This window comes from Lipophrys pholis, assembly GCF_963383615.2.
Source record: "Lipophrys pholis genome assembly, chromosome: 3".
Taxonomy (NCBI): domain Eukaryota; kingdom Metazoa; phylum Chordata; class Actinopteri; order Blenniiformes; family Blenniidae; genus Lipophrys; species Lipophrys pholis.
In genome coordinates this window covers 5,513,423-5,539,688 of record NC_137627.1, presented here as the reverse complement: position 1 = coordinate 5,539,688, position 26,266 = coordinate 5,513,423, and the positions used below count along the sequence as shown (strand labels likewise).

The window sequence follows — 26,266 nt, the reverse complement described above, 5'->3', positions numbered from 1 at the left end:
AAGTAAAATCATATCATGACATCATCAAAATAGCAAAAGCTCTTGCTTGTATATTACAAATGAATGAAATGGAAATATTCCGTATTGGGACGATAAAAGATAAAAGTTGAAACAAGTCTCTTTTTTTTTTTTTAACCAACGTGTCGTGGCTTCATGGAAGAGAAATACGCAATGACTCATTCAAACCCACATCACATAGAGACAAAATAGACAACATCCAAACATAAACTCTCTTGTCACAGTGAGAAATTGATCAAATTGTCCGTCTTAAATAGGTTTCCGAACCTTTTGGTTGCTCAGTGTCCTGCATCCAGACAGACTGATCATTAAACTCTATACAAAATGATTGATACTTGATAAAACTTTTGCATCCGCAGCTTAAGTAGGAATATCATCTCCCCTTTAGGTAAAAATCACAGGCCACGATTTTATTTTTTTTTCTCGTCAAGACTCCCAACCCTCTTCGGTCACATGTCTGGATAATTATTTAATTTTTTTTAATACTTTTGTATCATCTATTTTGCACAGAAAATAAGCTAAATTGTTTTCAAATATATTAACATCTCTAAGCATATAGACTTGCACTGCATGCACTGCATGCGCTTGAACAACATAACGCGAGACTGCACCATACTCAAATGGACTTGACGACTGATCTACTTGCAAGGGGCCACTTGGAGACGAGGTCCTCGCAGAACTACGAGTTTCGGCTGACGCAGGCGGCCATGCTTCCATCTCACCGCAGCACCACCGACGCAACTCCGGGGCAGAAACACTTCGAAGATGAGTTTTCATCAGGGAACGATCTGTACTCGCTTTCTTTGTGAGGAACGAATTTAAAAAATAAATGTGAGTGTTCAGTCAGGAGTATTCAGTCAGGAGCTGGAGTATTATTCTTTTCAGAACTTCTTCACCGATAACTTATGATTTCTATGATGTCGGCGCCTCTTTCCAGCTGAGCTGGATATATCAGAGTATTTAGTAGAGCAGAGAGGCTGCTGTGGAGACGGGGCGTCAGTGCATAGCAGAGAGGAGTTAAAAGCGAATCGATCCAGATGCAGAAGATAATAATTACAGACACGATGCTCAAGAGAGAACGCTGTGGAGACTAAGAGTTAAACAGCAGCAGAGGGGAGAGGTTGCAGTGGAGACACAAGGTCATCACAACGGAGCGGAGAAGCAACAATAGAGTCATCAGAGCACACACGGTGAAGACTACAGTGAAGAGAGGGTGCTGTGGAGACGGTGCCAATTGACCCGAGTGAAGAAAAACTAACGTGAAGATTAAATGTTTTCACATCGAAAACTAACTCAGCTGAGCAGAACAATATTAAATAACAAGAAATTGTGCTTCTTACGAGTATATGAAATAAACTCCCACATTTAATAAAACACAAACATTACAAAAGCAATGCTTCATTCCGCTGTTTTCCCTCTCTCATCCACAAACTGCTGAGTCAGGCCAGCACAGCAAATGATCTTGGAACTTAGCGAATCGGCATGGACAATATTAAAACTGCATCAATAAAATACCCAACGACTGAGAAGGAGCATTAAAAATGTTGAAATAAAACACCAATCCCAACTTTGAAAGCTCGCATTTTGAAACTTGTAACCATCAACTCACTCAGAAATAAAACAAATCAAGACTTTCACCCTTTCTGTTTGTATCGTGACATAAACAAGATTACATGGGTGTTGGCAGAACGGCCACATTCCCTGATTATCTAATAAAGGTTGGGGGAACCTCACCTCCACTCCAGCTCTGGACTGAACACCACAAGAATACTCACATGGAACCCTCCAGTACGCTGAGAAATCTTCCAAAAAAGGTTTTCTTAACAGATAAATCTCTATGGCTTTTCAGCTGGACTCATTTATATGAGCTATTTTGTGCACATCGGGTGAAACAGGGATGATGTCGGTCATGAAATCTGTATCAGAAGCTGTTCCAAGCCGCTGCCGGGTTGAGAGTCGAAGCCATAAGCTAAAATTCTAAAATGTTTCTGCACTATGTGAGGATTATGTTTACCGTTTTATTATTCCTACTTTAGTTCTATAACATTATGAGATGTAGCGTAGCAGTTCACTAAATGACGCTCAAAGTAACTGTGTAGACGAGGCGAGAGGAAAACAACAAGGTGTGGCACGAATCTTAATCAGACTGCAACAGAAGAATTAAAAAAAACAAACACTTCACATGACGAAGACTTCTTCACGAGCTGATATTCCTTCGGGCTTCAAACTTCCTGCACAGAGGGACATGAGGGAACAAATCCACGGGAACACACAATGAGACTCCCATGAGTTTGGAGCCACGCTTGTGAAGCAGTGCGTGTGCCTCATAATTTTTCTACGGAATAGCTGCAGAAACTCTGGAATGACTGAACCTCGGCTGCGATGTGCTATGAGGTACCTTCAAGTAGTTTAGTGCCTAGTTAACACATCTATGTTTGTTTTTTTTTAAAGTTATGAGGTGACACATTGTGAGCGATGACTTGGGTTAAAGTGGAGGGTGACGCCATTTCTAAAAACGTCAGTAACACCGACTTGTGCAGGTCAGGATTGTGGCGTTGTTGACGTGGCGGGTCGGTCATGAGCAGAACGTGGACTGCAGCTGCTTGAAGGCGGCCTGTCGCTGCTTCTTCTCCACCTCCTGCCTCTTCTTCTCCTCTTTCTCCTCCCGGATCTCCGCCTCGAACTTGCTGCCCTGAGACAGAGCCTGAACCTGGAAGTACCAAAAAACATCCTTAGGGCCTCAGAGCAGCCCTCTCTGGTGGAGTGAATGTCAAACACTCATCCCAATGCAATCAGCCTTGGAAGTATCAAGGTAGTGACGTTTTCAAATATATCAGTTTTTGCACGTATGTAGAGCAGAAGAGGGAATTTAGCTGCTTCTACCTTCAAAATGGCATCTTTTCACACATCATCTTAAGAGCATGCACAGCAGGCAAGAACATTTTTATTCAGGCAGCAGCTCTTTTTTATAGATATGAGACCTAGAAGCAGCTGGACAGCTGATCGGCCACGTCATTAATTTCAATGTCTCAAGAGATTACCGTTGATTATCCTGTTACACTGGCACCGGGAATGTGGTGGCGTATAGAAGACGTTGAGCTCTTGAAGTCTGAGTGACTGACAAGGACCAAATCGTGATGGCTGCCACATTGGGCCAGAGCATCTCATTAGTCTCATCGCTAAAGTCTTTGGGGAATGTTCCTGGTGGGCAGCGTTTACATCTAAAACAACAGATAATGTATTGAAGCCAATAATGTAAGAACTTGGTAAAAAATGTAATCAAATGGTTTAAAAAGGGACAAAGATCTTTTATTTTGAGAAAAATGCAGTGATAAACATATGTATTATTATATTATTGGTTTTATTTGATGTAAAGGTTCAAGAAACTCTTTGATGCCTCAATTAAATCTCAGAAAATGGAAAGATAAAGTCCAAATCTATCAACACTCTTTATATTTTAGAAATATTCTAGAATCAAACAGCTTGAGATATGAGCATATGGACAGATTTTTCTGGAATGTTATTTCATGGAAGAGAGATGGCAAATTTCCCAAAGAATCAAATGGCCACCTCAGTGATTATTGACTTTATTAAACCAACTGTATCGTCCCTCCCAGTGGCAGCGGGTATTGGCACTCTGTGTGACAATGACACTCTAATTAAAGATCATCCAAGTGTGATGTGGGAGAAACTGTTATTGCAGATCAAGGACAACCTTTTACCCTGATGACATCTTCTAGAAGGTCATTTCATCCTGCTGCACTGCAGAGACTGTTCAGGAATTGTTTGAGGAACATGACAAAGGGATAAAGGTATTAATTTGACCTCTTAATACCCAGAAATCAATCTGAATGGACATCGATCATCAAACAGAGAGGCCTGTGAAGCCCAGGCCTGTAAGTGTCAGGTACCATCCATGTGCTTAACAATATTAAGAAGGTAGTCTTTGCATTGTGGCTGATCAGTAAATGTCAAGCATTGTTGGCTTGTTTGTCTTTTATGCAGTGAGTAAATGTAGTATTATTATTATCATTATTTTGACACCGAGACTGAAAATGATATTTTAGGCAAAGGTGCCTCTACAAAGTCAAGAACCGTCACCATACCTTTGCTTCAAAGAAGTCTTTGGCCCCCATCACCCCCTCGGTGGAGACGTTGATCTCAGAAAGTCTGGCCAGAGCCATCAGCCCACTCTCCTCCTGAAGCTCTCCGGCTGCTGCTCTGCGAAAGATCAGCAGGAACTGCAAGAGAAAACCGAACAAACAGATCCTGTGAGGTTACACATTTAAAGGCGCTGCCTTGGGCTGAGTTCCAATCCTTTTCAAATGTCAGTAGGTGAAATGCAAATCTCTTCGGACCACAATAAGAGAGCCTCTCTCACCTCTCTGAAGCTCAGTTTGCCATCAAAGTCTTCGTCCACCTCCTTTATCATGTTCTTGAGGCCCAGGTGTGTCTGAGGCGCTCCGAGCTTCTCCATCATCAGCTTCAGCTCCATCAAGTCGATGAAGCCGTCCCTGCCGGTATCGTACCTGCAAACCACAAATCATTTACACCGTCACGCTGGGATGGGCTGTGTGAAAGCTGAAATGCTGAAGAGCAGCCGATGACTAGGCAAGGTGTCAAATACAAAGTAAGTGCCTTGAATCAAGTATTGGGCATGGAACCGCATCGTTTGTGCATTTTAGTTTCAGAAAGGTTTTGCATTCAGAGATGCTAAAAACGATGTCGTTGGCATGCCAGGCCACAGGTTGGAACTATTAGTTGTATTTGTAATAAAAACAACTAACAGAGCGAAGGAGCAGTGTTTCAGAAAGGGTGCATTTTCAGCCTTTTCTACGGAGCCAGAGCATTTTCAAGAGGTTGCGTTTTTCACTATTTCTATAGAGATGGATTTGGAGCATTTTTGACAAGTTCCACTTTGGGAGCCGTTTTAAAAAAGTTGCGCTTTGAGTGGTTACGACCATCGAACCCCAAGAAGCAACACAAAGTTTCAGTTTTCACTTGAAAACATTTTTAGGTACACTCGGCCCCGAAATGTGAGAAAACTGAGTGTCATTTGCCAATAGGTCAATGACACCACATTGTGTGTTTGCATTGAAATACACAATCAGTTCAATGACCTCCTGAATTTACCAAAGATTTGAACACAATCGCTTCAGCTCCCACTGAGCCAACCAGCGTTTATTATCCAACCTGGTATGTTGACTGAATGAAGTGATTCATTCCTTTCCTCACTCTTATTTCACCTGCTATTTAGTGTGATACTCGATTCTAGCTCGTGGCTGCATTTGGCGCTGATGAGAAGGTTGTCCTTAAATGCCTCGAGCTTCGGTCTGTCAATGTTTGACAGCTGGACAAAGCAGCAGCTTTCCAAGGTGGAAGTTTATTTCTTCACCTCAGTCACGACCGCACGTGACTGCACAACAGTGCAGCATCCAGTCTGACAGCTGTTATCTTCAACTGCATGAGCCGATGGCAGAGCTCACAGAGGCTTATGTCTGATAGGAAGGGTATTTATAGAAGCTTTCAGCAGCTGCATGTGTGAGCGAGAGTTTGAGTGATTACATATTCAACTGTCGGGCCTGCTGACCCACGATCGGGGTCAATTTGGCAAGCCCAAAACTGAGACCATTGTTTCATGACAAAGGCTTTGAGGACCTCCTCCCTCTTTGAGAACAATTACTCCATACACCAAACTCCATCCAAGGTACAAATTTGTTTGGATTGTTGAAGAAATGGCACACAAAGTTCAGTCCCCATAAAGCAAAGGTCCCGCTCCCAGTTGCCAGTCTTTATCTGAAGCACCTTGGCTGTTTTTAGACCTGCCTTTTCGATTCTCCATTATAACACCCACGATACAACCTTTGCATTGAAGGAGTAACAATATAGCTCTAAAGACCAGACGCCACTCACGAAAGGCCATCGGAAAACAGAATAAAGTAGGTGCAGTCATAGGACAAATGGCTGTTAGACATCTTAACAGAACAAACTAGAATTACTACCTCATCAATGTATCCAACCTACAGAACCTCAGAGAATTGCATCTGTCCATACACACAATGCGTGAACAGATCATTTTAAGCAAAATTAATGTCAGGTAATATATGAGGTCACAGTCACTTCACACATGATGTTTAATAACTCCAGGAGAACTGCTCACAGCTGGGCAAATGTGCTAATCCAGGGAATCCCAAATATGATCATTTGAGCTGAAGTCCAATTATGTGAATATGGAGACCAATCAAACTTTGAAACCATGCTGGTCCAAGAAATTGACATAGATCCACTTGGGGCATAAACAGCAACTGTCTCATTACCACATGCCAGGTTACTCCAGCCTTTGGCCATCCTTATGGCTTGGTGATGTGAGACGAGATTTGATTAATTTGTAGCCTGATAAAACAATGAAAGAACTGGCCTCTTACTAAAATATATTTTAAAATTAAATGCAGCAATCTGATGAACTGACTGGAAGGGAAAGGTGCTTTGTCAGAGCCCGATGGTGACGAATAGCCCTAAATGTTCAACATAACAGTATTACAGGACTGTTGTCAATGTGCAATTATTAGGCTGAAATAAACCAGACAGCATGAAGAAGCTACCAAATAAGGTCTACTTAGCAGTAGAGGGTTAAGGTGATGTCTGGGTTTTCTGGCCATTTTTTAGACCCACTTATCACATCATAAAACCACACTGCACAGAAATACACCATTCAACAAGAACTCAACAAAATCATCCAGTATGAGAGCAAATGTATCACAGTCAAATGAGGATTCTGTTCCTCCAAACAGTGGTACACCAACAAACACCTCCTGGAGAATTTGGCATCAAAATGTCACTTATGCAACAGCGTAGATGGAGCCACATTTCGAGTGTGTTGTTAGGAGCGACGGCAACATGTAATTATGCTCAGAGATGTCTTTTTTTCCCCCTCCCACCTGCCCCGAGGACGCTGAGAGTCCTGTAGTGCTGTATTGTGTCTTTCCAGATCCGACAGTTTGTGAAACATGTCACAATAAATTCTATTGTGTGTCATCATGAGCCTCATGGAGGGTTATGACTTTCTGTGTTTTTGAGTCTTAAAAACTCTACCTCTGACCTATTGTTTTATTGAACACCCTGAACATGAAGTTTGTAAACTCTGTGAGATCAGCATAGACCAAAGGCATGGCCAAGGTAAGGAGGGTGTGGAAGCCAGAGAGTGGCATCTTACCTGGGGATGGAAACTCAGGAGTTAAATATCTTGCGGTTAAACTCACAAATTATGGATGAAGTGATCATGAGAACTTTCACAGGCTAACACGAGCATTAGCTGTAACAGAATGATGTTATCACCGTACTACGTGTCCAGATTGAAGAGTGAATCAGAATCAGAAGCACTTTATCGATCCCTGGGGAAAATTCTTTGCAAACGGAGTTGTAAGCTAAAGATCTCTGCACACTGCTGAGTCTCCATCTCAACATTTCCCTCATATCAAGAACTTTGGCTGACTAATATAATATTGCAAAAACAAAACGCTAAAATAGACCCTACTGGTCGGCTGAAGATTTCGGCCATTTGAAAGGAGTTTAAAGTAGAACCACCACTTCTCAACATTAAAACTGAGCCTATTGAGATAGTTCAGGGTTTTGGATTCCTCTGGCTAACTTCTCATTGGACGCGTACCTGACACAGTCCACTGGGACAAGGCTCTACAGGTGGCTCATGACCTGGAGGAGAGATTATAGTTCTCTATTGGTCTGTGAAAACCTGGCTGTAAGAAGAGATGTATGGTTTGTGCATGAATATAAGGGTGGAGCCAGAAAAAAGATGAAGCTCAGATTACTTATAGTGCTTGTGGGCTACAACACAACTCCAAATGTGAAGCCACATCACAATTCTCCCAATTAATTCAAAATCAACTCCACTTTAAATGGAGAAACAGAAGAATTTTATGGTCTTGATAAATGCTTCAGTATTGCCCAATAAAAGCTAGAACTATGTGACCTGATCGGAGTTGAATAATTGTCACATAATCACAAGTTGCCCTGAAACTGTAGTACGCTCTGCTTACAGCCAGGGGGAGGGATTCCTCCTGGCATGGCGTCCCTGTCCTGGGACACAGAGGCATCCTGTACTGGTTTGGTTCTTCTTTGTGGGGGCACAGGAATGCAAGAGGCACGCGAAGACAGGGTGTTCCCTGTTGAAATCTGACCACGAGCAGAAGATCCGTTAGTGTTCGGGGTGTAATGTGTTATATCATCACACTTGTATGCGTCTTGTGTTTGTTTTCATGCCTCCACCCAGTCAAGTCGGGCCAAAGGTTTTAGAAATCTGAGCTGTCCATGTTATATTCTCATCCATGCAAATTCTTCAGAAGGCAGTGAAGGAATCTCTTCAAAGTTCGAAAATATAAACTGTTAGGGTTCTGGTGGTCTCAGATCAAAGGCCAATGTCACCATGACCATATAAATTCTTATTAACAAGACATCTCCAGAAACCGGGTTTAGGTCGTCACTATTCCATTTTCTTAAACATGGAAATCTTCCAGGAACTCTTATTCTCAATAAATTGAACTTTTCAAAGTGGTAGGCCTCTAAGGGGGTACAAACATTTTTAAGGGAGGACTTGTGAATGCAAATGATTATTGCACGGCCTGAACGTGTGTGATTTGTTTAGAATCTGTTCAGACCAATAGCATCTACTTCTAGAACTTTTCAAGAGATTCAATTTCAATACTTCAATTTTGAAAATAAACGAAAAAGAAAATGTCATCCTTGTTCATTTTTTTCATCTACTCAATTCTGCACCGTTGCTTTCGGAAAGCAGCAATCACTATAAGACCTTCACATGTCTGGAGGTGGCAATAACAAGGAACTGTTTAAGAAAAGAGACACTAAATCCTCTCGGTTGGAGGCCTTGCTAATGTGTGGCACAATCAGACTGAGATTACAACCCCCCCGCGACACAAAGGTTAATCGTTAGGGAGAATAAAACCCCAAACTTGAGGAATTTGTCCAGTGTTTATTTTCAGTGGATAAAACTAGCAGCCGTGAGACTACATTCTGGGATCGGACCTGAAAAAGTGCAGTTCAAGGCCACAACTTGCATCATTCTGAAGGCTTAATGCTCAAGTTGAGAGGGAACCAAGGCCATGTTGGCTGCAACAGTGAACTGAGCCTCATTGTTCTGCAGCTTCCCTGTTAATTATAGATGCCTGAGCTTTTGGCACAGGGGAACTCACTTTCTCTGCGAGCATTCTTCTCCTTCTCCCCCATTATGACCCATTCAACTCAGCTCCGAGCGCTTTTAGAGGCTGGGACAGAAAATAGACAACACCAAAGTAGGGTAAAAGCTGCTGCCTTTCCTCAAGGCTCAATCAAAAAGAAATCTATTAAAAAGCTAAATCTGACTGGTGAACGCAAGTCAGGGCAAACGGGCAAGTCTGGGAAAGGTTTGGGGGAACGTGCTTGAAATACTTCTTTTCAATCATGTTCGTGAAACCATGACAACATTTATGATACCAAGTTTGATGAAGTGCTGAAAAGAGAAAGACGACTTTAAGCTAAAAGTTGTGTGAAGAGGAAAAGTGGGTCACCAGGCCCTGGATGCCGCATGGGAATGTGGTCTCTGTGTGAATGGGATCAGTGCAGCAGAGGAAATGAGACTAAAGAGATTTGAGACAGGGGTAACTGAATCTCTGACAAGACAAACAAGAGGAGACTTTTTTTCTGGGGAAAATTCACTCCAGTCACAGGAAATAGAAGTCATTGCAAGATGAAACACACTGCAAATACACTCGGCTGAATGATGCACATATACATTCAAGACAGAACAACATGCCCTTAAGAAGGGGGGGTTTTCCTGCTGTGCAGTGACATCATCTACTCACTTATTCATGAATATTCACTCAGTTTCTATGGATGTCCATGAACCAAACTGACAAGTATGTAGTAGAGCATCAGTATCATCAGCAGTCATTAAAATTAAGGTCCCATGTTGAATGTAAAAAACGGTTTTCACCTCAGCGCTTGTCATCAAGAATTCTCCAGCTTCTGATAATACAAACACATCTTGTGGTCACATGTTTCCAGATTGCGACATGAAGGATGTAGATATACTGAAGTCTCACACTCGAACTTCACAATCTGGAAAATTTGACCATCACAAAAGCGCACAAATACAAAACCAGTCAGAAAACTATCAGAAATAGAAAAACAAGTTATTTAAGTTTTTGGGGGGGTCTGAGGCAGATGCTGAGCTCTGATGACATCCTGTCTTTATAGCTGGTGCAAACACAGGCGGCATCGAGTCCTAAGATTTAATAACTAAAACAGCAGCAGGATCTAGTACCGAGGTCCTGAAACTAAGCTAAGAGATAAAACTGACTATCCTCAGCATGAGTATGACATGGGCCATGGCTGTGGCCGCTTGAGTCGAGAGTATGCAACTGATGCATGCTGGATATGGAAGAAGATGTTGGGAGCAGGGACCACTCGTCAACGTTATGCGTTTATGGTCGACCAACAAATTAAGGCACCAGCAACAGCGTCTTTGGAAATAGTCGTTGAATGAGCTGCATGTCCAACTAATTGAGCAGGCACTGAAACACTGGCTACACCCCTGACTGAGTTGACACAGTACCAGAAAACCGAAGCATGATTGAGCCAGCGGCATACCCGGACAGTGCAGAAGGAATTGGAAGGATTCGGTAACTAGTTTGAATAGATCTCACTGCCCGGTACTCAAGACATATGAGTGATTTTATATATTAAATATTAGTTACTTTTGTAGGTCAAAGGAGATCAATGATTCATTTGTGTTTGCTCTACTGACGAAAGCACTTTTGCTGCAGTGTGCGTACAGAATGTGTGGTCAGAGACCAGCTGCATCGTTCTACTGATTGTTGCTAAGCAAAGATAACCCAAGTGCATCATCTGCAACTATAATGGCCAGGCAGACAATAAGACATGTCGTGAGTCATTATGCTGCGACTGCCTTTTGGGCGAGGTTTTATCAGAAAGTGAGAAAAGAGAAGAAAAGCTGGCTGCTAATTTTCATTAGTGACGTGACCGAGGATAAGAGCACTGTGACGGTGGTTAGTAGTTTCAACTAAAATGTGGAAAACCTTTCACACCTTTCTTGCTCAACCACAAGTAAAAGGTCACTCACCTTGGAAGAAATACAGGAATTTTGACAACTTGCTGATTGACTGGTTTGTATCCTATCAGACAGGGCTCTCATTGTCGGCTAAATTTAATGCTGCTTGAAGCAGGACTTCTAACAATGGCCATTGTGTTAATCTTATTTCAATCTATTAAGATACAAATCTTTGCGGTTCGCATGCATACTGATCTGTGGAGGGTGTCGCTGCTATTTGTTTTACAGCATGAGAATGGATTCATTCCGTCAGGGATTGGAATGTCTTGGCTTCAACTCAGTCAAACTAAGCAGCAAACAGACGAATGAAACATGGTGACCTAAAAGGTCAGTGACATGAGCTGCATTTTCTATCACTGAGTCAGTTCAACCCGTCTCCAGTCTGAGGTTCAACGTTTCAAGTAAAAACTGAAAACTTTTGTGGCATTTGGGTGTCTGTTTATACAACAGCGGTGCTGGGAACCACTATAAACAACAACTTTTTGAAAATGCTCTATCTCCGTGAAAACACTGGTACTGCGCATTCGCACCACAGCCGTGACAAGTGGTTCTTCTGCACGAGTAGATGGACAACAACAAGAACAGCAGCCTCCAGAGCGGCATGACACCCAGTCCATATTCTCCTGGGACTTGGTAGTTTTATAGTTGAGAGTCACCTGCAGTAGCAGTCTGTCCATATGAACGTCCGTGCACTCAACGTTGTCAATTGTTTATGGCGCATTGTTCTCGGTGCGCATACGCGTGTGGTTTCATTACACACCAACTAGTGGCACAACATGAAAACCAACGTTTACCTTCACCAACAAACGTTGGGGCGAAGGTTATGTTTATGTCCACGTGTATTTATTTGTGTTTTACCAACTCTTCGCAAAAACTACTCGCACAAATGTCTTCAGGGATGATTGGTCATCATCCAAGGACCAATCCATTAAATTTTGAGTAAAGGTTATGCTACAACATTATACGATACAAGGTTATGAATGTTTTTGATATGATGTGTATACGTTACTCCTGGATAAATATCAATAACTTATACATTATATAAATTACAATCCTGATTTAAATAAAGATATTGCACAAGAATAGTAATACATTTAGTTAGAATTATTATGTTTTTACACATATAGTGTTAAAAGATTAATTATTCTCATGCTACCATATCCTGTAGGTAGAATTTTTTTTAAATAATTTAAGTTTAATGGAAATAAAAAAAATCACGAGATTTAAAATGACATGATGAAATACTCCAAATAAACTTGTTGCATCAATTAAAACAAGTTTTACAAGTCTCTTGCACTATCAATTCAAAGTAATCTTTAAAATCTTACTTGACCCATATGTGGGTCATCTGTTCACCCATAACAGCTTTATGCTGCATCGACATCACGGGATTATATGAAACCATTTGTCTGCCAAGACACTAATGCATGATGAGCTTATCAAAGCTGGGATATGCCCAATCCTCCGCGAATGATAATTACCTTTAATTAGGGTTCACAATGACGTGCTACAAATCAATACGTTTCTGTAATCGCCACTAAAAGAACAGTGACAGAATACAGTTAAAATGAACATAAAATCATTACGGTGACTGGCGTTTTCATGACCCCATTACTCATTTGGTTGAGATAATCTGTAATCATCCACATTAGCTGTGATGGATTTGCTGCCCTACATGAACATTAAGAAGATGTTGGTAGTATCTCAGCTGTTTCTTGTCTTATTTTACTCTCAAACTCACTGTAGGAACATGAATGAATGAATCACACAGTGCTGACAGCTTTGCTGATGTGGTCCACCAACACTATAATAATACAGCTGTCTGCACATTTTAAACTACGAGTCACTTTTCTAACGAGTCACTTCTACCAATCTTCAAAAACATGCGCAATGTCTTCAGATTCAGAAAATCTAAGGAGCTTCAATAGGGTCAATAAACAGGCATTCTCAGCTGGCGTGGTCACTTCTTCTTGGAGAAACAATGGAGCCTTGATGTGACACAGTGAAGAGGCCGTCACGTGGAGCGAGGTCCGCGTCGGACCAAACGTCCCGGACAATAGGCCGCCTTATCCCCGGAATGAGAAACGCACCACCAACACACAAACCTTGAACAATACGACATCCTAACGTGACGATAAAAACAATCGCTGCTTATATTCAAACCAACAATCAACAAAATCCCCCCCCCCAACCTACTCCAGGCTAAATGATTCGCACTCCGTCAGAACTCTGGTCAGATTGGCCTTAACTGTACAGTGTTTGCATGTATTTGTTAAGATTTGTCATTTTTATCCAATTTGCAATTTTATGTATTCATAGTTTTTATTTATTTATACTTGTTATAATCCTCTTGTTCCGTTTCTTTGGATGAATGGGTTATTGTAATGCTTTATGCCAATAAAATGATTGATTAGTGTCTGTGAAACACTCTTATTTTGTAACATGTGACTCAATCAGCTGTCATTATCCTGCCTCCTCAGAACTCTGGCGGGATAATGATGGGTCTGATCATAATTTCAGATTATTTTTTATTTATTTAAATATTATAATGTTGATCTGCAAGAGATGTGAGATTTAAACTGTAGTGTTTTAATGTTGGTCAGCAGTCTTGGTCTCGGGTTTGGTGGTCTTCACTAAATAAATGTGTGATATTATCATTCTGTTATGTTTCTCAAATTTTGTTTCTGCAATCCATCTTCAATTCACCACTTCACTGTTTGCTTCGTCCTTAAAATGGGTGTGGGCATGAGACACATTTAGCATTTGGGGATTATGAATTCCCTGCCATGTCTGTTTTTATAATTCTGAATTCTGGTCAACTCAAATTCTTCTGTTTAAAAAGGATTCCCCTCGTCCGCTATCACTGGGCTGGTCTTTAAAGCTAATTTTTTAACTCAAAAACAAACACGGCAAACCATAATCCGTCACCTTCTTGATAAAGTTTCGAGTTGCCAACGAGGTTTCCAGTTTCTTAGTTATAACTAAAAGCGTCCAGCGAGGCCAAAAGCCCGTCACAAAATAACCTGGAAACCAGAAGATCCAAAACACCAGCTTAGTCATCTCTGCATCACTCAAATGAATTAAATAAAGCAAACCAGGTCAACACAACTGAGGTGGAAAGAGGGATGTTTTTAATTTATGATGCCAACAGTAAATTTTAATGACAGTCATGATAAACAGCCTCGGATCCACTTCCACTCCTGCATCTCGCTGCCAAACTGTTACGCTACAAACACAGAGAGGATGGATCCTGAATCCAAGCCAGCAGACGTGATAATGAGTGAATACATCTAAAGCTCATCACCTCAGTTTTACACCTGGACCAAGCCCCCCCCCCCAGATCACAATACTTATTTCTTTAGATCATTAGTAAACATGCTCAGACTTATTATTCAGATTTTCTGGCTTAAGACATCTGGGCCAGGAGTTGGTTCTACTCAACCTTATTTACTGGAGGTTACTGAATCTGTGACGATCAATGGAGTCTTCCTTTCTTTTTTTAATCACACAGTATTATAAAACTGTGACATTGTGCTATGAAATGAATAAATATTCCTTCACTCAGAAGTTTAAACCGCATTTTATTTACTGATTACAATACTGATACTGATTTTAAGGAGTTTTTTTTTTTCTTTCAAATTATCAACCCGATTCAAGCGCGTCAACAACCTTTCTTCATAAAGGGTTACACATACCTCTATAGTTCCTCGCACAATTAAAGATTCTCTGAAATCTATTATTCTGTTGTTAGGAAGAGGTTCTACTCAAAAAACATTATCTCAGCAAACCTCCCCTCATGAGCAGAAGTTTTCAGGAAAACTGAGCTTTAGGTTAATCCAGCATCTTTATTAGTTTAATATCCACTAAACTGAGTGATGCGGCTTTTATAAACCTGAGTCAGTCGGCAATACGTCTGACTGCACAAGATGAGAAGTGGTCCGATGCACCATGGCAACGTAAGAATGACAATGTCGTCAGTGTGCACCACCAGAGAATCCAGCCGTTCCTCTGTGACCATTTACCAGAGAGAGAAAAAACTTGGTACATTCGAAAAATATGTATAAACGTTTTATCTCCTTGGGAATCTTTTGGTGCGCTTTAATCATCACGTAATTTTCTGCTGCATTTTGTATTAATTGTTGGTAAAAAAATAAATAAAATACTTGTATTTGTGCTGAATGACTCATCACTGTGTGCTTTATTAAAACCTGGACAGGTGATGGAACACCAGCTCCACTGGATCAGAACAAACTGTATGAAGCATGAAGAGAATGATTTTTATATACTCAGATTCTCTTCTGAACTCCAAACAATGACCACACAATCTATGGGCGTCTATCGGTATTGAACCGAGAAATTTATTGTGTTAGTCATGCTGAAAATCCCGAGGAAAGATTGACAGAATGCCGAGGGGAAACATTAGAACTTGACAAAAGTCAGAATTATTACCGTTGATTATTAAATTATGCCCTAAACAAAAAGTACGAAATTGAAAGCCAAATAGAATAATTACCTCGGAAAAAAGAAAGTCAGAATTCCTGGACAGATTTTATTTTTTTTTATAAAGTCTAAATTCGTAGGGAAAGTTGGAATTCCGAGGTCGAGTTTCTGACTTCCCAAGGGGTGGAAGTCAAACTTAGAAGAGAATTCCAATAACATACGTTGGAATTCCGAGAACAAGTGTCAGATTTTTTTAAAAACTCAAACTAAGCACTTAATTGTGATCTAAAAGCACCAGAGATTGGAAAAAAAGGGGGGGAAAAGTCAGAATAGGGGTAAATAACCTTTAAGTATTTATAGGGGGGGAAAGCAAGCATTTTGTTAAGAAAATGAAAAACGTTTTTTTTTTGTAAAGACAATTATTTTATGGCCCTTTCCCCTCTTTAGTACATGAACTGTTCAAAATAACAGAGAAACGTAATAGATGGTGGTACTGAAACATGTAGTGATGTGGCTCAATCACGTTCAAAAAAACAAAACAAAAAAAAAACAACATTTTATGAGCATGAATATACAGGAAAATCCTGTCAGACTGCGCAGCCACTCATCTGCTTGTAAGTTTTAGTTAATTATTTGTTTTAAGGGATGCGGATCTTCTCGGTGATGAGTCAACAGAGCATCTTGTGATCACGACGCTCCGCAGGATGCGAGCGGCGGCTAACTGCGCACAGGGCCCGGCAGAGAGTGTCACTCCCCGGGATAATGACCCCCAGCTACACCTGGGAGGCTTCATCACGTCAGCAGCGCGAGCAGCTTAATCCCATCACGGGCTGACTGAGCCGGGCATGCTCACCCAGCCGCAAACCCCCCTAGTGACGGAGCGCCCGTTACCGGACTAACAAAGAGACGGCGGAGGGGGGAAGAGAGCGTCGACCTTACCGCTTGAACATCGCCTCCATGTCCTTAATCTGCTTGCGAGAGAATTCCTTGAATTCCGTGTAGGGGTTGAAGACGCGGGTCGCCCGAGGAGCGGCGGTGCCGTCGTTGATGTCCAGCCGGCGGGTCAGCTTGGCGGACAGCTCGGAGCACGAGTCGCCGCAGGCGGCTTCGGGCTCCTGCGGTCTGGATCGGACGGGGCTCCGGTCGGGCTCCTGCGGTCGGTCCCGGACGGGGCTCCGCTCGGGTTCGTCCGGCAGCGGCTCGGCCTCCGCTGTGGCGGCGAGCCGCGACTGCAGCTTCCGAGCGAGCTCTTCGGATGCCATGCTGTGAGGACGGAGGACCGAGACGGTGTTGTTGCGGAGGCAGGCTGCGGGAGAATGGAGCCGACAGCCCGGAGGAGAGCCAGCGTCACTCACGGGCACGCGCACCACAGGGACACGCGCACGCTGCAGATTAAAGAGGGTCGTCACGATGTACGCGTTCTACTGCCGCACGAGCTCACGACGCTTTTATTATTTCGCAACATCACATCATTCCAACGTCTATCAAATTTAATATTCATGAGTCATTTCAAATGAAATGAAATATAATAAAATAAAATTTTAAAATCACCCTACAACAGCAGTCATGGTTTAACTTTGTTGACGTCGGATAATAATAATAATAATAATAATAATAATAATAATAATAATAATTTATGTGTATTTATTTTGCCTGTATTATAGCTTAATTTTCAGTTGACATTCAGTTAAAAAATATTAATATGAAATGTAATTTATCTCGTGCCACAACAGACATTGTAGTTTTTAAGATGTTGAAAAGTAAAATAAAATCAGTTTGTTATTCGCTCTTGTCGGTTATTATTGTTTTCAATATGTTCATTTTGAAATAAATTAATGAATTCAAAAAAATAATAAAAATATGAATCTTTTTTTATTCTGCTTCATTCATCATTGATTTTGATTTTTATCACGTTCATTTGAACAACTTTTTTTTCTTCTGTCGTGTCCGTCATATTTTTAATGATTGAATAGTTTGTTTCTGGTCATATGAACACATATAATATACAAACACTGATAAATGCTGTTAATAATAAATAGGCTGAGGCCAGTGGCTTATGTATGGCTATTTTATAAATTCCATGGAATAACCTTGAATATGTGCAACTTACAACAAAAACACAAGACAACAAAACCAACAACAGCAAAACCACAAACAAACAAAATGATCTGAAAAACAACAATACCATAGTTAATGACATTGATTTACTCTCATGATCAGCCGAAACTGTAAACCTTGATTATTCCATATGTTCTACATGTAAGTGCATCACTGACAGTATAACTTAAAGCACAGAAACACATCGAGATTTTTTTTATAAGTTCTCACTTTACTTTACACAAAAATGAACTTAATAAATACAGCACAAAATGATGCTGCGTTGTTGTTGTCGTCGCTGTTGTTAATTGCAACATCCACTAGAGGGCAGTAATGCTCCGATAATCTGAATTGTGAAAAAATCAGACATGCAAGGATTATGTTCAATTTCTCAAAATCTCAAGTGTACATTACTGATGTTTCAGCACATTTGCTTAAAAAAATGTTGATACATTTTGCAATCAAGATAAGATGTTTTATTAATGAAAAGTGGTCAAATTCTGTTATATTAAATTTATCTTAAGAAACACAACTAAAACACAACTGAGACATTGAACGCCCATGTCAACAATTGGCAGTAAAACAAAATCAACTTAAGTATTTTGATGAATATTCTAGTATTTCCTTGCGCCAACCATTCAGAGGAAAACATAAAGAAATTGACATGATGCCAAATATGGTTACTTATCCTATAAAGGGTTAAGTGTATTTCTGGGGTAATTTCATCATCTTTTTTGTGTAGTCATTGTTTCATCTAAGAAATGTATACTATGGAAAAAGTACCCTAACACAGTCGAGGCTTTTATTGCCCCTTTAGTGGAAAACTGGTGGGCAATTACTCAGTTATTCTTGCTGGACATACACAACAACATTCCTTCAGTTTAAGATAATTAAAGATGATTTGGCAAGTACAAATCATTTTAAATCTACCCACTACATTATCTTTTTTTTAATCAATTGCTTGAAGAGTATGTCATTAGGATTAGATCTAATAGAAGATTTCTTTTGGACTGACGTTCTATCATTGTTTTTAAGATCCTCTTGAAATAATGAAAAATGCCGAGACACACCAGCATCCATCCATCTTTTCTACACATTCATCATATTATCGAATGTTGTGAACACTTCCGGAGTTCATCGAAGAGCAAACTCAGAGAAACAAACAATTACTCACATTCACACTTAAGGGCAGCTTAGAGGCACCAATTACTGCAACAAGCATGTCTTTGGCTTGTGGCAGGCAGTACACGGAGAAAACTGTTTAGTTGTAATAAAAAATATTGCAATCACTTAAAATTAATATCAATTGGTGAGCTGTGTCTCCTGAAAAATAGCATTCTTTAACAAAATCAGGCTTTTTAAAATCAAGAACAACTACTGCACTTGGTTGTTTATATGACCGCACATGTGTGTACTGTGTTCCAGATTTGCATCGGTGCTGATTCTACACCAAGACAAAATACTGAGCTTCACCACAGAACAGCTCCGCGCCAAATAAAAATGACAGCATTAATACTGGTCTCATAAATGTCAAACCTTCCACAGCAGGAGCGTCTGGTTTGGAAGTAAATAACACCTTCTGCAGACTCCTTCCCTTCTTTCAACCTATGCAGAGGAGCTTTGAAGTGCTTGTAAAGAACAACAGCTTGACATACGATTTCCCTACCAAATATATCACCAAATAAATGGTGCTATTAGCACGTGTTGATGAATGCACAATGACTGTACAAGCTCCTGCCCGTGTGCATGATGACGTACAGTATTATAGGGATAAATATAGTTCAGTGTTCTGAAATGTGGTCATTCTTTTTTTTTTTTTTTTATAAAATCACAAAAACAAGTTAAAGAATCTTGACAGATTTTTGTTTCTCTACGCAAAAATCGTACACCCATGATGAGGAGAAGACAGAAAAATACTTTTTTTCCTCATTAAAAGCAGTTTCAGTTACTGAATGGGACAACAAAGACACAAGTCTTGGTAATGACTGGGAAACCAGGGAGCATCACAAATCAGAATCAATAGTGGCAGAGATAAACTGTGATGACGTCAAAGTTATTCAGGCAGTTTAAAAAAAAAATGTGTCGGCTTTCCACGAACTCGGACTTTTGGCTTCACTGGCATTTCTTTTTTTTATGGCCCCCTTTACACGACAAGTTTCATGTGACAACACCTAATCCGTTAAAAAAAAAAAAAGGAGTGTGTTTACACTGCAGCAGCACACACTGACAACGATGTAGTTAGTATGCCCTGCCACGGGAGGGAGCTGTTTCTTAATTTTGTAATGAAACCACGCAGACGTGTGCAGCGAACAAGAAGCAATAAACTTGAAGAAAATGGAGAGAACCTGAGATGAACTGACGACGCATCAGGGGTGAGTCTCAACTATAAAACTACTGATATGGACGATAAAACTACAATATTAACCACCTTGTGACTCGCGTCTGAGAAAGGTGCTATAGAAATAAAGTTCTATTCTATTGTAGAATACAGACCAGTAAGTCATACCGCTACGGTCCGCCATGTTTGTTTCCAAGTGGACTAATGAAGGGGACGGAAGCTTACGGTGAGAAACAACGAATGACGATGGAACGGGTAAGATGTTTAACTTTGCCTTCAAACCACTGTTTTTTTTACATTATCAAGTCGATGAATTCTGTGACTTTGTGGCATATAACATGCAATTATATAATTTGAATTATAGTACGATGCAACGCCACATAACTGCAAAATTTTGTCAGTTGGCTCCTCAGAAACCAGATCCAGCAGCACCAAGCAGGTAGGACTGATCTCAGGACAGGTAATATTATTATATTCAATATAATAAAGAGTATGATGGAGACTTGCTCCATATGAGAAATGTCCTGAGATGCTAATGATTCAGCTCTACATTAATGAAACTGAGCTGAACTTTGTATAAAGGTGAGATTTGTGCCGAGAATTGAGATCATTTTTAAAAAGTGATTTAGCGTGAGAAGCAGAGCCAGTGGTGATGAGGGGATTGATCCCGTCACTATGGAAGAAACAGGTGAGCTGCTGTAACAGTGTGTGAACAATCAAGCAGTACTTCCAATATATGAGAAGTTTCTCAACAGTACATTTCATTTAAAACAGACTCAGGAGCACTTTGACCCAGAAGAAACTTGAGGCATTCATGCTCATGAGCCCTGAGGATGAAATCCTCATGTTTTTGCAAAATGATATTGTCACAAACAAAGTGGCAGAGACCAGTGCACTGCTCAGGGTTTATTAACGTTTTAGGGTTCGGTCATGTTTCTTTGAAAAGCATATGATAGTGTTATAAGAAAGTCAATTTTTTTTATTCTATATTATGAATCTAATATTTTTTGTTTTTGTTTCATTTTTAAGGTTTGGATATCTTTTAGCACATATTTGAAATATAGATTCTGAAATTAGGCCCGACTGAAAGCTACTGAGCAAATGAAAAGGATAATCAGCTGAGGTGAAAACTAGCTACTGTATAATTCAGACAGCTGGCAAATAATAACAATAATGGATGAAGATTGCGCACAAAAATAAATGTCATTAAAGCAGTAAGTGGTTTGAAATCACGAGATAAAAATAGTGGATTTTAAAACCAGTTAAAGGTTGAAAACTGTTCCCTAAAATACCCTTTCCCTCTTTATGTCGGACAAAAAGAATTTCTGTATAATGAAAGTGATTAGTAGTGATGGGTAGCTAATGAAGAAAGCTGAACTCACTAATTTGCTGATTGTCGCTGGGTATTGGTGGATTAGGCGGTGTGAGATTACAACTTACATTTTTGATCAATGTTTAACAGAAAAAAACCAACAACTTCAATTTATGATCAAAAACTCCATTGAAAATAATGGATAAGTGTATATAAATATATAAGAAGAAAGAAAAAATGTTTTTGAAGAAGAGCTTGTTGCATTAAATGGGCAGTAGTCATGTTTGTCTTGCTGGACACAGCGACTGTGGCTCGGCTGGAGAAGCGGGTGACGGAAGGGCTGCTGCGGGACGCCGGACTTGTCACCATGGAGGAAACTCTGGAGCCACCAGGAGGACTGCTGGAGGTGGGGGAAGAGGAGAAGGTAGCAGGGGGGCGACGGAGGGCTGGAATGAGGATGTGGAGATGAGCCTGGCTCTGAGTGTGGGCCTGACCCTTTCCTTAGAATACTTCCTTGATCTCCTGATGGTTCTCCTGAATGTCATCGAGGTGGTTCTTGTGGTTCTGACTGCCGCTGTGATTGTTGTTCAACAGGGACCCTGTCGGGTGAGAGTCTCCAGCTGACTCCTGGGCCGTCGGTTCTCCTGCTGGAGCTGAGCCACGTCTCGCCCGAGGGCTCAGGTTGGCCGTCTCCTCCAGGCGACGCTCCATGCGCACCTTGAAAGAGCTGACGTCGAGGTGGACCTCCCCGATGGCGTCCCACAGAGTGTTCTCGTACCAGGTCAGAGCTGCACACACGGTCTCCCCCTCCGGAGAGGAAGTTCAGGGGTGACACAGGTCTCCCATCTCAGCCAGGGTTGTGAGGGGAAAGTTTACAGGATGGTGGTGGGGTGGTCTGGTTTAGCGTTATCCTCACACTTTGAGCTCTGTCCTGAGATAGGACCGTTTTTGAGTCCTCTTGAGCTGCTCTCGAGGTCTCAATGTCTCACTTCTGCCTGAAAACACAAATCAAACAAATTTGTCAAAGTCTTAAAAGGTTTCTGCTGAGGACTGAGGTCAGAAAGACAATCCTGAATCCAAACATGGAACAAAATTACAATCAACACAGAGATGCAGGTCTGTTTCAGTCGTACCTCAGCCTCACGCCCCGGTTCGGCTCCTCAGCACTGAACTGTGTGTGTGTGTGTGTGTGTGTGTGTGTGTGTGTGTGTGTGTGTGTGTGTGTGTGTGCGTGCGTGCGTGCGTGCGTGTGTGTGTGTGTTTAAACTTTAGGTTGATCACTCCTTCACCCTGGCCCGGAGGAGGGAGGAGAAAAGGGAGGGTTCCTCCTCCTTTATATCATCGGCGTGTCTTTCTCTTGGTGTCTTACAATTTAAGGAAGATGAGACGACAAAAACCTATTTGCAAGTCTATTATCAAAGCAGATCATTCCAATTTACCAGAAGGGACTTTTCACTGTAATGAAGAGCTGAAAATGATTTATTCAGTGCACAAGACAACAAAAAAAGTGTTTTTGATTGCCCAGACTAAGTTGAGGACTGTGCACTTTTAATGGGTTTGTGTCACTTTTGCCACAGGCAGTGATATTTAGGCCCCATGTACACAACAACATTAGAGGTGAAAATGCATCACTTTTGTTTTTTCGTTTTAGAAAATGTTCTCTTCATAAAAATAATTGTTGGTGTTTTTTACAAAATGTGAAAGGGGTTAAACGTTAAGAGTTTCAGAATGGTCCTTTCTTTTCATGGCTGGCTTCTGTTACACAACCTGCTGGGCCCTATTTTAATTATACTGTATAACATGTCCAAGTCCAGTTTTGTTCTTTCAACAGCAGAAAATCAGTGCATAAAGTCTGATGGGTGGTTCAAAGGGGATGTGTTTTGATGGGAAATCTAATAAATCCTTCACATTATCATCTCCCACTCTCTGAGAATTGAATCCAATATTGTATATTATAGTTATAGTTATATATATCAATATTATAGTCAATATTGTGCAGCAGGTGTAATCCTGACAGTGCAATTTGTGGCCAAGCCACAGTGACAGTGGGAGCAGGAGCTCAGGATGATTAGAGCATCTCTGTGGGAAATTCAAATGTTTTGGGTGTGTAACAGTTCTTTTGATTAATAACAGGGAAAGTACACAAAATCATCTTAATTATAATTCTGACCAATTTCGCCCTCAAAAGCTGAAATCTCAAGTCACTATGTTTCCATTGTCGATTGTGTAAATGTTTACAGTTCTGCTCAGGACACCCAAACACTGCTCTGACTGCACTTTTATCAGCTCCTAAGGACGTCTTTAAAACAACCTTCTTCAAACTGTAAAAGCACAATATTACCACCCTTTAATTTTAAACCGTCATTGGCTGGAAATATTCTTTTAGTTCTTAGTATTGTTGACTCATTCACTCAGACTATCATATTTCAGTAGTGTAAGGTGGATATAGTCCAGTTCAACCTAGAGTATTTAAAAGAAAAAAGTTCAACTTCACCATCAATAATAATTTGCAGTCTTTGATAAAGTACAGTTTTATCTGTTTATTAAATGTATAGAATAAATATTTTAACAGGGACTTGTAAAAAGTGCTCAGTGGACTTTGTGTTTTATCCCCAGTCACTCTGGAGTTGGAAGCGGAGACGAGGAGGTTGTCTGTCTCCAGCACCGGTGCACTCCACACCCACAGTGCAGCATTACGCACGGCAGTCTGCTGTGGTCTCCAACAAAATGTCTCCTTCCCTCTCCGACACTCTGACACACACTCTGGGATAGGGGCTGTTTTGGTGTCCAGCGGTGTGCGCGGGTGCTGGATCCCATGATGTCTCTGTCCTCTGGCCTCCACCTTCAGATTAGATTCTTCTTCTCCACCCCTACAGCCACAGATCTCTCCGTGGTTCTCACTCTATGTACAGTGGATGATTTGTTTTTTTCTTTTATTAGTGAAGCCACGACTGTGACCACCAAATAAGATCATTTTCCTGACCTCCGCCTCCACCATGACTATTTCACTCTCCGTGAAATTCCTTTTCTTCATCTTTTCAATCAAGATTTATAGTTAAATGCCGGCGATCAACAGGCTGGTTGAGATGCAAAAATATTGACGAGGCACTTTGCATTGACCATTTATGGTAGAAAGTGGGCGTGTTGACAGCGAGATCTGAATTACGCTACCTTCCAGGTGGACTGGGATCTATAAAAGGAAAGTGCGTGCAGGTGTGCGTACGTAGTTTTACCGATCCAAATTTTTTGGGTCGCATGTCATTTTCAGCTTTGGTCGCACGTACATTTTTAGTAGGAGTCCCACACAACGTTTTATAGATGAGGCCCCTGCTCTTCAGTGTCAGGTGCTGTGTCAGTGTCAGGTGCCAGCTCCGTGGCAATAGACACAGCTGCACCTAATCTTCCTGGAAACACACACTGCTCCTTTAATAATTCTCGATTAAGGCTTGACGTGCCGAATTTAGACCCACGAAATCAGCATAAGAATGTGTGCCATTTATATTACACGCAGTTCCCGCTCCCAAAGTGCAGGGGACAGTGCATCGCAAACACAGTTCCACCACAGGGTATCCTGCAAGTGGAGAGTGGAGCAGAGCATACAACTATTGTTTCAAATGAAGTTTTCGCTCTGTTGAAGTCTGACACTGAAGCAAATTGGCATCTATGAGTCAAATCTGTGCAGTCTTTAAAACCAAGTCTCCAGTCCTCCTCCTCAGGTCCGACTTTTTTTCCGAACATCTCTGTCTGTGTAGTCAGAAAAATTTTTAGGTGCAAAAAAAAGACGTAATTCCACCCACTCTACACAATATTGATATTTTATTCATTTATATTATATTTACTATTATTCTGCCGCCGTGCTATATCTCCTGCAATCTTTAACCGATTTGAACAGTTCAAAGAACAAAACGTGCAGCCTTTTGCCATGAGATGAATGCTGTGTTGTATGGTTTTTGTATCTTTAACCGTTTCCGAATAAATCCCAAAAAACTAGGAAGAAATGTCCCATGCAAAGCGGATGGAAGAGGCACCTCTGAAGATCAAAGTCAAAGAAACATCATCAAATTGACACCAAAGCAAGGAGAACAAAGGAAGGAGAACAAAGCAAGGAGAACAAAGCAACATCAAAGCAAGTTGGGAAGATACTGAGAGTGTAACTCATTTCGGCTCAGTTCGTGTCACTACACATTGCGTTTCAGGTGCTTTCATATTTTGGGAGGTTATTTGCTTGTGATTGTCTCAGAAACACTGTTCTACACTGCCATTTTGCTTTTGCTTGGACATCAATAATCTTGTGGTCTTTCAAAGTATAAACAGAAGAAGGAATAGCCCTAGTTGTTAATATTTTGTGGAGTCCACAGTTCCTGTTATGTTTTTTTTTCCACTGATGTCACTGGAAATGAACCCAACACAACAGCCCCAGCAGGTAGGTCCTGGTAATTTCCTTGTTTCCATTTTGTTTTGTCCTTTTTAACTCTCTTGTATTTTCTCTCTTTGACTTCCTTCCTCGCAGCCATTCTACAACCAGGCCCATCTGCCTCCAAGCAGCGGGCCACAGGGTGTCCCACCCAACCATGGCCCCCAGCCGGAGAATTCCACCCACGTCGACCAGGCAGGCCCTGGATCTCAAATCCCTCAACAGTTACCCTTCGCCATCTTACCACTGGGTGTTGCGCTGGGTGTTCCGCTGGGTATTCCGCTGGGTGTTCCGCTACTGGGTGCTCCACCCAGCAGAAACCCGCAGGATGTTCCAAACAGCAGCGGGCCACAGGGTGTCACACCCAGCAGAGGTCCCCAGCCGGAGACATCCACCCATGTCGACCAGGCAGGCCCTGCATCTCAAATCCCTCAACCGTTACCCTTCGCCACCTTACCACTGGTTGCACCGCTGGGTGTTCTGCTGGGTGTTCCGCTACTGGGTGTT

General features: G+C 41.3%; 1 protein-coding gene across 1 annotated transcript; it reads right to left on the bottom strand.

The window, feature by feature from the left end:
• Positions 1 to 77: 77 nt before the first annotated feature.
• efhd1 (EF-hand domain family, member D1) lies at positions 78 to 16,953 on the bottom strand. Its single transcript, XM_080459477.1, has 4 exons — positions 16,538 to 16,953; positions 4,400 to 4,547; positions 4,125 to 4,259; positions 78 to 2,728 (listed from the first exon to the last, which is right to left on the bottom strand). The coding sequence occupies exons 1-4, from the start codon at positions 16,858 to 16,860 to the stop codon at positions 2,594 to 2,596; spliced, it is 741 nt and encodes a 246-aa protein (XP_080315603.1). The 5' UTR covers positions 16,861 to 16,953; the 3' UTR covers positions 78 to 2,593.
• Between the last annotated feature and the right edge of the window lie 9,313 nt (positions 16,954 to 26,266).

Coding starts and splice junctions, on each gene's coding strand:
- efhd1 (XM_080459477.1), bottom strand. CDS start 16,860: ATGGCATCCGAAGAGCTCGCTCGGAAGCTGCAGTCGCGGCTCGCCGCC. Junction 4,548..16,537: donor ATGGAGGCGATGTTCAAGCG/GTAAGGTCGACG, acceptor TGTGGTTTGCAG/GTACGATACCGGCAGGGACG. Junction 2,729..4,124: donor AAGACTTCTTTGAAGCAAAG/GTATGGTGACGG, acceptor TGGTACTTCCAG/GTTCAGGCTCTGTCTCAGGG.